General features: G+C 39.3%; 1 protein-coding gene across 1 annotated transcript in view; it reads left to right on the top strand.

Moving 5' to 3' along the window:
• Positions 1–12,097, top strand: part of STK32C (serine/threonine kinase 32C) — a 212,414-nt gene that overhangs the window by 191,920 nt on the left and 8,397 nt on the right. The window contains exons 6-10 of the mRNA XM_081954835.1: positions 3,280–3,369; positions 5,439–5,542; positions 6,804–6,920; positions 10,922–11,047; positions 11,569–11,700. Of these exons, the coding sequence (XP_081810961.1) occupies positions 3,280–3,369; positions 5,439–5,542; positions 6,804–6,920; positions 10,922–11,047; positions 11,569–11,700 (569 nt within the window). The remainder of the gene's footprint in view (positions 1–3,279; positions 3,370–5,438; positions 5,543–6,803; positions 6,921–10,921; positions 11,048–11,568; positions 11,701–12,097) is intronic.

Raw genomic sequence — 12,097 nt, 5'->3', positions numbered from 1 at the left:
GGGCGAAGCGCTCCGCGATCCTTTTCTGTGCGCCTGGCATTTAGATAGATAGCTGGATGTTTTAAACGGCAGGCGCACAGAAAAGCAGCTGCTTTTGGGGCGAAGCGCTCCGTGATCCTTTTCTGTGCACCTGGTGTATATCGCCTGGTGTATATCGGCGTATAACACGCATACATCATTTGCCCCCTATTTTTCGGGGGGGAAAGTGCGTGTTATACGCCGATAAATACGGTACATACATTGCTCTCCTGTCCTGGAGTGCAGATTACAGCCACACCAAAGCAGACCTCTTTCTAGCTCAGATGCAGCACTCTTCATTCATGTGTTATACAATGTGCCTGGCAATTGGAGAAGGTTCAACTGCTTCACAGCTAAACTGCAAAAATCCAAGGAACCTTAGAAGGCAGCTCTGGGGTACAGAAACCTTTTATTCTGGCTGCCATCTAGTGGTCAATCCTATGATGTCAGTCTATATCTGGTAGCTCTAATTCACCCTCCTGTGCTACGTTGATATTTGACAGATTGGTATCCATGTTATGTATATCCGTGTTGAAATTCATTTTCTCTGTAATGAAACACTTCCTTTATAACTCAACAGAGAGGCCCATTTCATGTCAGGAAACTTTTGAATGGAAAGTACTTATTTATTTATTTACTATTAAGAACTCACTCGGTCACTCTGGGCAGCTTACAAGGATAAAACCCAAGTATAAAAACCAGTAACCTTCCATCCGCTTAGTGAGAAACTATCCACTTGATGGACTCCACATCATTCTGGGGTTTCAAGGTCTGTTGGTAGAACATGTCTTCAAGCCTTCCAAAAGTGGGAGGCAGTATCTGCAGAGATGATGTTCCACAGGGAGAGAGCAACTACAGAGAGGGCCCTTTTTCTTGGTCCCACTAGATGGACCTACATGAGTCATGATGGCACAGTGATTAGAATATAGTATTGCAGGTTTGCTCACTGCCAGGAGTTCGATTCTGACCAGGTTGACTCAGCCTTCCATCCTTCCATCATACAATACAATACAATATTCCATCATACAATACAATACAATAATACAATACAATACAACTCCATGAGTCATGATGGCACAGTGATTAGAATATAGTATTGCAGGTTTGCTCACTGCCAGGAGTTCGATTCTGACCAGGTTGACTCAGCCTTCCATCCTTCCATCATCATTTTGGTAAAATGAGGCTCCTGGTAAAATGGGAGCAATACGCTGACTCTATAAACTGCTTAGAGGGGGCTCTAAAATACTACGAAGCTGTGTATAAGTCTAAGTGCTATTGCCAGTGCTAAAAGGGACCCATAGCATTCCCTGCCTCTCCACTCTGGTGAGTTGGGTAGGTGTGGCTGGGAAGAGATAGTCTTTCAAATAACCTGGTCCCAAGCCATGTAGGGCTTTGAAAGTGACAGACAGCACTTTGAATTGGACTCAGAAGCAAATTAGCAATCAATGCAGCTCCTGCAAGAGAGGTGACACATGCACAAATTTAGGCTTGCACAAAACTATGAGGGCTACCGCATTTTGAACCAATTAAAGCTTCCAGATACTTTTCAAGGGCAGATCCATGTAGAGTACATTGTGAAAACCATTGTGATGGTTTTGCAATCAATTGCCAGAAGATTCCTTTGTGCATCTCCTGATGCATTCGCTTTGTTCCAACCCTGACAATAGCATATTCCCCAATGATTCCTTTAAAAAGCTTATCAAATAGCTTTTCACACAACAGGAAAACGAAATGTTAGTTGGCTGGAGCAGCTTTTATGTATTCATGTGTAATCCAAGTTATATTTAAAGTGTCACAGCCCAGCCTTTAGTCCATCGATCAGAAAGAGTTTCAAATGAGTTCCAGTTTTTCCTATCATGCAATATTCCCTCCCCATTCTGAGGAACAGGTAAGACACTGCTGCTTTGCCCTTTCATAATCACAAACATGATAATGTGTGATATAGGTCGCTGACCTACAAGAGCATTTTTTTAAAGTGTAAGTAAAATCTAAACTGAGAAGTTAGCTCATTATAACAAAATTATATTATTGTGATACAATTGCATTTTACAATAGCACCTTCTTTAGGATCATGATTCTTCTGAAAATGATGTCCATAAGTAATATAGAACCCTTAACTGAAATTGCAAGTGGCTTCTCCATAAAGAGAGAGATAAATGGATTGCTTTGTGGATATATTAGTTTTCCTGATGGTGTAGTTAAACATCAGATCATTTAACCAAAATGTAAAAAGTTAATTGGGTGCTTTCTAAAAAAAAAAATCTATGGTTTGAATATGATATTTCATTCAGTGGATTGAAACCCTGATTGCACTTGTCACCTATGAGATTCAGAAGTAGTATTTTGCAGGTTCTGACCAGTTCTGGAGAACCAGTAGTGGAAATTTTGAGTAGTTTAGAGAACCAGTAAATACCACCTCTGACTGGCCCTGCCACCATCTGTTCTCTGCCTCCTGAGTCCCAGCTGATCAGGAGGGAATGGGGATTTTTCATTAACTTTACCCTGGAGTGAATGGAAATTTTACAGTATCTTTCCCCTGCCACTCCCAACAAGCCACAGCCACCAAGCCACGCCACGCCCAGCAAGCCACACACAGAGAACCGGTAGTAAAAAAATTTGAATCCTACCACTGATGAGATTGCCTATAGACATTAGACTATGTATGAACAAATATATTGAAATACGGGACTCATTTATACAAAATACAGAGGTTAAAATATATAGTTAAATATATAGTTGATGTAGTTAAACTAGTTGTATAAATGTATTAGAAATATATGTATTTGAATAATTGTGTTAGATAACTGTGTATAGAATTATAACTATTTACAATCAAATTGATATAACTTCATTTTTGATTTTTGTATTTGTTTGCTTTAAAAAAAACAATTTTCATGTGCCTCCCCCCTTTTTTTGACAATGCATGTATTTTATCTTTTTTTGTTTTTCTGTCATAATTTTTAAAAGCAATACAGTAAAAAATTTCAAAATTAGTATCAAATAAGACATATTTGTATTGTTTTATATTTAGAAGATAATAATACACAACTTCCTTTATATCTATTTTAATACTATTAACTGTTCTCTAACAGTTCGGATGCCTCGTGGTTCACATTGATTAGGATAGATTTAATTTTTATGACAATTCATAAGAACCCTTACTATCATATTATCTTCATCGTATTATTATCAGGTCATATTTGTGAGAATAAATGAGCAGGGTGTTTCTACCTAAATGTCATGTTTTATGTTCTGTTTAAGGCCATGCCCACCTAACCGATTTTAATATTGCAACAATCGTTAGAGATGGTGAAAGAGCAACTGCTCTAGCTGGAACTAAGCCTTACATGGGTAAGTGAACACATTTCTGTTACTTAACGATGTGGTTTGCCTGCATATTCATAGTGGGCTGATGGAGCATATTCTTCAGGTATACAATAGTATTAGGGTTTTCCTTGGAAAACCATGACAAGTGATTTAAAACTCACTGTGAGACGGAAAGAAATAAAAACATCCTGTTCCTGTAACAAATTAATTAAAATGATATTAATTATTTTAGGGGGACAACCAGAGAAGGCTTTTGTTGTGAAATCTCATCTTTCATTTGTAATCCTTTACTGTTTCTATTGCTTTTTTTCTACACAGACTCCTTTACATTAAGGAGTCAAAGAAAAAACAATGGACAGACTTTTATTTCCTTTCATAATACTAAGAGCCTACTATGTGGAAGCATCTTTAATAGTAACCTCTCCACCCCCCACCTCCAAATACAGTGGTATCTTGGTACTCAACTGGTTTGAAATTCATCGAATTTGGTACTCAACACATTTTGACACGAAAATTTTGTCCGGTACTCATCGTTTGTTTGGTACTCAACACAGAAGCTAGAACTTGTCAGTGTCAGCTTACTTGTGACTAAATATTTAGTTTTGATACTCATTGTACCAAAATGTACATCCTTGAAAACATCACCTTTTCCTATCTTAGATACAAAATTGTATTTGTCCACTCAGTCCAAATGAAATATACATTTTCCTACTAAACTGGTTCATATTTTGAGATTCTGTCACATCACATTTACTTTGTTGTGTTTGTGTGCATGTATGTGTTCTATACCATATTTGAGTATGTATAATATGGTATATTAGAGTCAGTTTGGTATAATGGTTAAAATGCCAGGCTACAAACTAGGAAACTGTGAATTCTAGTCCAGCCTTAGGCACAAAGCCAACTGGGCAACATTGGGCTTGTCACTCTTTCTTAGCCCTAGTAAACCATTTCTGATAAACCTTGACTAAAAAATTTCAGGAACTTGTCCAGTCTCTAAGAATCAGACCCAATTGAATGGGAGAAAAGAAAATGAAATAAAATGTATCTAGTATATGGCATATCATACATGGACTAGCAACATATATTAACCTTTCACCTAGATTAGTAAAACAAAATAAAATATAAATGTTAAAAAGATGTACATTCAAATACCAATGTCTAGGTCATCTAAACATTGAAGCACAGCATTGTTTATATTAAAAAATAATAATATTTAGCTTATAGTAATCCTCCTGCGATTTGTTTATTTTGCCCTAGGTATAAAATAATCATCTAATTTAAATCTGTTTATCTTTCCTTCTCTTAAAGAGATTAATTAGGCTTAAGAATGCTTTAATTTTATATTTCATTAATTGAACCTTTTTGCGTCTTGGTCCTTCATTGATATTGGCTATTTATACTGTGTTTCCCTGAAAATAAGACAGGGTCTTATTTTCTTTTGACCCCCGAAATAAGCACTTGGCCTTATTTTTGGGGAGGTCTTATTATTTTTGAGATGCAGGAGGCAGCGAACTTGGTCATCTCATGGCTGCTGCTGTGTTGCAATATTTTCAGGGGAGGGCTTATTTTAGTGCATTCGCTCAAAAGCCCAATTGGGCTTATTATCCGTGGAGATCTGATTTTCAGGAAAACAGGGTATCAGAAGGCAGCTATAGATTACATCTCCAAGATTAAGCATATGATCCATCTATCTTTTAGAGCTGTAAACAGTCTCACTTAATTCTAGAAAAATGCAAGCTATGGAGGAGGGGGGGATCATATTAGCAACAATTTCTTAATTTTCACTTTATATAACTATACAAGTACTATTACCAATCTGGAGTCTTGAGGTCTGAACCTCTGCTTTCAGCTGGCTTATCTTCCCAAATATTTGGTCCTACATATGAAGTCAACTTGTGATTTTCTTTTAGCCAGTATGCCCAGTTACAACTTAGAAGTTCTTGTGTCTCATTTACCTGTGATTAAACCCTACTAAATTTGTTAGAATATCTGGTTTTATAACTATGGGAATATGCAAAAAACGCAACAGCAGTTTTACTGAAACTAACAATGATGGAGGTATTAAATGGTGTCCTTGTTTTTCTTTTCAGCTCCGGAGATCTTTCATTCCTTTGTGAATGGAGGATCAGGGTACTCCTTTGAAGTCGATTGGTGGTCTCTAGGAGTGATCGCATATGAGCTTCTGCGTGGATGGGTGCCTGACATATTTTTTTATTTTTAAAAATACTTGGAGATTGCTTTTCCCCATTCAAGTGTGGGGAATAGGTTCATGGATTCCAAGACAATGAACATACAAATAAGTGGAAGTTAAAAAGTCTTATTGAAGAAAACAGTTATAAAATGTAACAGACACAAACAAGACAGCTAAATAGGAAATTGCAACTTTCTACAGATAAGTGTAAATTCAGAACAGAATTTAATGTTCCTCAGCTCTTGGAAGCTTCATACGATTTCATTTAATGTATAGTGTCATTCCTAAATTGATCCATATTGAAGCTGATCCCTAGTATTTCAGAGTTCATTTTTTCTACCAGTTATTCATATTTCTAATTAAACACACTTCTTGTTTATCAGATACCAACAATTTATGTGGGGCAGTACCAGTCCTTAACATCAAGGCCTCTCTGCCATAAATGGCCCGCCTTGGATTTGCTCTCTTAAACTAGTTTGCATCTGTGTGTCTCTGTTTCTTGGACTCTCTATTGTCCATCCATCCATTTTCCATCCAGTGTGTGTCTGTCTGTCTGTCTGTCTGTCTGTCTGTCTATCTATCTATCTATCTATCTATCTATCTATCTATCTATCTATCTATCTATCTATCTATCTATCACCTATCTGCTGCTCAACTCCTTCATGGTACAATATTAAGCAATTTGATACAAAACAATATGGAACAAAATAAAACAAAACATATGAGAAAAGGGATGGAATCTCATAACAAACCAGTCATCCCACAAAGGGCCCCACCCTCTATTCCAGAGCCTAAGGACTCCTTTAAATAAAGCTAAGGTGGGGGTTGTATGCACTTCAAATGACAACTTTGTGGGTCTGTTCAGATGCCATTGTTAAAGCAGTGGAATCTGGAGCATGTGGATTCTGTCCAACCATCCGGGACAGAGAGTAGCTATGGGAGACAGATGGTCTTTTGGATGATCATCTTGAATCATATCCAAAAGACCACTGGCAACCAGTGCAGCTTAACAAAGATGCCATCACATATGTGCCTGTTCCACAGCATTCAGAACCAGCTGCAGCTTCAAAAGGGTCTCAAGGGAGCCCCTTATACCTTGTCAAAGTTGAAATGCAAGGTGACCAAAGCATCATGATGATAGTAATAGAGTAGTAATAGTATTACAGCAGTCTCAATAACTGCATTAATTAAATGCTTGATGTTATGATAAATAAATGTGGAGTTTTCATGTAATTCCATTTATTCATCTTTTTCCCCCCCTCAGAGGCCTTATGACATCCATTCCAATAGTCCTGTGGAATCGTTAGTTCAGCTGTTCAGCACTGTGAGCGTTCAGTATACAACAGCTTGGTCAAAAGACATGGTGGCATTATTAAGAAAGGTAAAATCATTGTTTCTTTGGTAAGGATTGCAATGATTCATTATCGCTGCACAAATATGGGCTTTGATCCAAAAATATGTGCTCCCTCTGACTTGCCAACATGCTGCATATGTCTGTGTAGCAACAGTTGCCTTCAGCACATTACTTCATTGTTCCTAGAACAGTGTCAGGGAAACATGGCTACAGTCCTAAGCACTGAAGTAGGAGACGGAGTGTGTTTTGACCAGAAATACTGTCTCCTGTCCTTCAAATGCTTTCCAGCTCTGTATATGCGTCACTGCCATGGTGGCTCAGTCATTAGAATGCAGTATTGCAGGTTAACTCTGCCAACTGCCAGCCTTCCATCATTCTGAGTTCTGTAAAACGAGGACCCAGATTGCTGGAGGCAATGTGCTGATATTCGCAAGCCGTTTAAAGAGGGCTCTAAAGCACTGTGAATCGGTATATAAGACTACAGTATGTGCTATTGCTATTTTCATTGGGTAGATGTAAGTGCATTGTCAGAGAGGAAAACATATTTTCTTTACATGTAATGCAGTATGTAATTTTATTGTTAAAGCTATGCAATGGCTATACCACTGATGGCGAAGTTATGGCACATGTGCCACAGGTGGCATATGGAGCCATATTTGCCGGCATGACAGCTCTCAGCTCCAGTGTGCATGCACACACTGGCCAGCTGATTTTCAGCCTTCTGGAGGGGTGGGGACGCCATTTTTGCCCTCCCCAGACTTTAGGAAAACCTACAGAGCCTTCAGAGTTGAAAAACAAGCCCAACAGGCCAACCAGAAGTTTGTTCCTGAACTTTCAGTTGGGCCCTTGAGCCATTTTTCGCCCTCTCCAGGCTTCAGAAAAGCCTCTGGAGCCTGGGGAGGGTGAAAATTCCACACACACACACACACACACATGTGGTGGGTTGCATGTGCATGTGTGGCAGGGGGGTTGCTCGCACATGCACAGCTGGTGGGTCATGCGCGCATGCGCAGGTGGGTGGGCACACACACAATTTTGGCACACCTTTGGAAAAAGGTTAACCATCCCTGGGCTATACCTTTAATTGCCAGTAAATACCTTTACATGCAGTTATAGGGCTTTGTGCTGGCTTGATTAATAAGAACTTATTTTAGGCATTCAAAAGGCAAAAAATGTGTGAAACGGGTGGGATGTGTCTCGCGATCCAATTTCTCCCTCCTCTAGCATTCCCGTGTTGAAGGGAAATGTCTATAGGAGGCTGAAATTGTGTTTGGATGATAACAACCCTCCATGGAAGTTCAAACTGTGAATAATCGAGGGTCGTCTGTGTATCAGACTGGAAGTGCCAGACTTCTTTATAAAAGCAAGTGTCTCCTGTGTATGAAACATTAGCTAATTGTGCTAATGATTGGTCTCACTTGAGACTGAAGTGTCAAGTTCCGGAATCCTGATAGTGTGATACATTTATCATTTCCACTGACAGCCAATTTAGGTGATTTTTGTCAGGACTGGCTCCAACATAGGACTTTTTAGAAGCAAAGAGGAAGTGATCGGCATGCATGAGGGAAGGCTAACAGAAGTACAACTAATCTTTAAAACATAGAAATGAGAAACAAGAGAACTCAGCTCATCCAAATTCATGGGATATTGAATGTTAGATTTGTGCAGTGGAATGATTTGTAGAATATATTGCCCTGAGCAAAGCTCCTATCTCTATTCCAGTTGGTTTTGGGGGTTTGCCCAGATTTTTCCTCCCTGCACAGTCCCCAATTCATCCACAGTCCAGTGGAAAGATGCTTGTGCATGCCTTGGAAGGCCCAAAAATGTTTATGATGAGCTTTCTGGAGGATATAACAGCCTGAATATTTTCAATGAGGGGAGATTCCCTCGTACCAACATGCTGTGCAAAGCACCCTTCAAATCCATTACAAAATGTTCCTTCAAATTCTTTGCCAGCCCTCTTCAATATCTGTAGGGGGAAAAAATAAAATGTAAAGTGCCATTGATGCCTGTGATGGTTGAATGTTTTTAAAAGACGAGTATCTTGTAAAAAAGAAAGAAAGAAAAGGAATGCATATGTACAACAGTGTACAATAATCAAGTGTCCTAATATAAATCTGTCTCAAATGAACAGCGTGTGTAGTTTTAAAGTAGGATTGTGTCATGGACAATTTACTCAACAAGAATACTCCCTCTGCTGGATTAATGTAGGAAGATAGCCTCCAAACAAACATTGTCTACGGAAAGTAATAACAGTGGAAGGCACAAAACATCCTGAAGATGAGCATTTGTGGAAAACCAAAATGAAGAATGAATTGTTGAGGCGAGAAGTTTTGTTCATATTTGAATGAGATGAGCATCAGTATGGAAGGATTGTGATGTTATTCCCAGTCACAGAAAAAAATAGAGCCTCTGAACTGATGTAACTAGGAGACTTTGTTCTCGTCCTTTTCCCCAAATGTAGATTTAAGAAAGGTCATTTAATTGTGTGCAGCCATTTCACCACCTCTAACCATCAGTAGTTAAGAGTGCAGTACTGCAGGCTACTTCTGCTTCCTGCTGGCTGCCTGCAATTTGGCACTTCAGATCTCACCAGGCTCCAGGTTGACTCAGCCTTCCATCCTTCCAAGGTCAGCAAAATGAGGAATCAAATTGTTGGGGGCAATATGCTGACTCTGTAAACCGCTTAGAGAGGGCTATAAAGCGGTATATAAGTCTAAGTGCTATTGCTATTGATGGAAGGCATGTCAACTACCCCAGTGAAGAGTTGGTGCTTCCCTTACATTCTTTGTCAAATAGAGACTCAAGTACTGTAGGACCCATGACTGTAGCTCAGTCAGAGAGGCTGTCTTTTACTACTCAAGTAATAATACTACAACTACTGCCTTTGCATCATAATATCCCTGGGCATCTAAAATGAAATAAATAAGTTTGTTAACGCTAGACTGCAGAAAACTGAATGGGTCTTTCATTTGAAAATGGGGGATAAAACTAAATCAGGTTAGAATGTGGATTGAAAAACAAATAATAATAATAATAATAATAATAATAATAATAATAATAATAATAATAATAATAATAATAAAATTTTATTTGTTAGCCGCACCCTCTCCAGAAGGACTTGGGGCGGCGTACAATAAAAACACGTAAAATACAAATATAGACAATACATACACATAAATATAGACGTATACGTGGAGGAGGTAGACAAATAAATGATAAAATAAAATAAATGAGAGGTCATATTATATAATTATTGAGAAAAAGAAGAGGATTTCTCTTTATACACTTCACTGCTTACATGGAGAAGTGAAGGTAGTCTTCAACCTACAACCCCAATTGGAACCAGAATTTCTGTTACTAAGCAAGGCGGTTGTTAAGTGAGTTGCACCTGATTTTATCACCTTTTTTAATGATTTTATAGTTGTAAGCAAATCACTGCAGTTGTTAAGTGAATTTAGCTTTCCCCATTGATTTTGTTTAGCTGAGCTGGGAAGATCACAAATGGTGATCACATGACCCCAGGATGCTGAGACCATTGTAGTAAATATCTGCTGGGTGCCAGGTGCCCAGATTTTGATCATATGGCCTTGGAGATGGTGCAACAGTCTTAAGCATGAAGACGCTCATAAGTCATTTTTTCAGGGCTATCGTAACTTCAAATGTTCCCAAAATGAGTGGTTGTAAGTCAAGAACTACCCCGTTATCCTGAAAATAAGACCTCCCTGGTTAATAAGCCCAAATGAGTTTTTGAGCACATATGCTGAAAGAAGCCCTCCCCGAAAATATTGCAACACAGCAGCAGCCATGAGGTGACCATGCTTGCTGCCTCCTGTACCTCAAAAATAATAAGACCTCCCCGAAAATAAGGCCAAGTGCTTATTTTGGGAGGGGTCAAAAGAAAATAAGACCCTGTCTTATATTCGGGGAAACACGGTACCTGTAAAACAGCTCAGATTTTGTTTCCCCCAGCTGCCCGGTTTCGACTTAAATAAATTTTGCCTTGCCCTTCTGATTTCCATTTTCAGCTTTTGACAGTCAATCCTGAGCATCGCTTTTCTAGCCTAGCCAACATTCGGACTTCCTCCTACTTATCTAATGTGGACTGGGAAGAAATTTGCGAGAAGAAAGTAGAGCCTGGCTTCGTTCCTAACGTAAGTCAAAGTGATGAGTATGTTCGTTTCTATTGTGGGTCTCTGTTACTCATGAAGGAGGCAGTAATATAATACAATACAATAGTAGAGTTGGAAGGGACCTTGGAGGTCTTCTAGTCCAACCCCCTGCCTAGGCAGGAAACCCTATACCGTTTCAGACAAATGGCTATCCAACATCTTCTTAAAGACTTCCAGTGTTGGGGCATTCACAACTTCTGGAGGCAAGCTGTTCCACTGATTAATTGTTCTCACTGTCAGGAAGTTTCTCCTCAGTTCTAAGTTGCTTCTCTCCTTGATTAGTTTCTACCCAATGCTTCTTATTCTACCCTCAGGTGCCTTAGCTATCCAACATCTTCTTAAAGACTTCCAGTGTTTGTAAAGCCAAGGGTTGTATTCTATCACACACACACACACACACACACACACACACACACCCATGGCTAACAAATTTGGGCTCAGAATCTTGCTTTCATTTTCCGTTTGCTATTCACGCGGCAGCCTCTCTGTCTGATTTTTCACAGAAAGGCCGCCTGCACTGCGACCCCACTTTTGAGCTGGAGGAGATGATTCTGGAGTCAAAGCCCCTGCACAAGAAAAAGAAGAGGCTTGCAAAGAACAAATCTAGGGACAACAGCAAGGACGGCTCACAGTCTGTAAGTGTCCCCTTGCAGTTGCCAAAGAAAATTGAAATCTTTTGAGTGTCCTCTGATTGCTAGGTGCTTTCAAATGCCTCTGATGGGACTCTGCCATAATCCTACTGTACTCTTGGCCAAATTGTGAGGCCGTGCATTATGTTAACCTTTGCTGAAGTCTCCTTCCTTGAGTTGCTTCACAAAGCAACAGGGATCCTTCACTTCTGAGCGCAGAAAAAAAAAGTCACTACGGTACAGGTAGCCCTTGATTTATGACCATAGTGGAGCCCTAAATTTATGTCGCTAAGCGAGACATCTGCGAAGTGAGTTTTGTCCCATTTTACTGCTTTTCTTGCCACGGTTGTTAAGTGAATCATTGCAGTTGTGAAGTGAACCTGGCTTCCCCATTGACTTTGCT

Source organism: Natrix helvetica (assembly GCF_964273705.1).
Source record: "Natrix helvetica genome assembly, chromosome: 5".
In the NCBI taxonomy this organism is placed as follows: Eukaryota; Metazoa; Chordata; class Lepidosauria; order Squamata; family Natricidae; genus Natrix; species Natrix helvetica.
The sequence above is the reverse complement of the archived record's forward strand: the minus strand, read 5'-3'. Positions and strand labels throughout refer to the sequence as shown.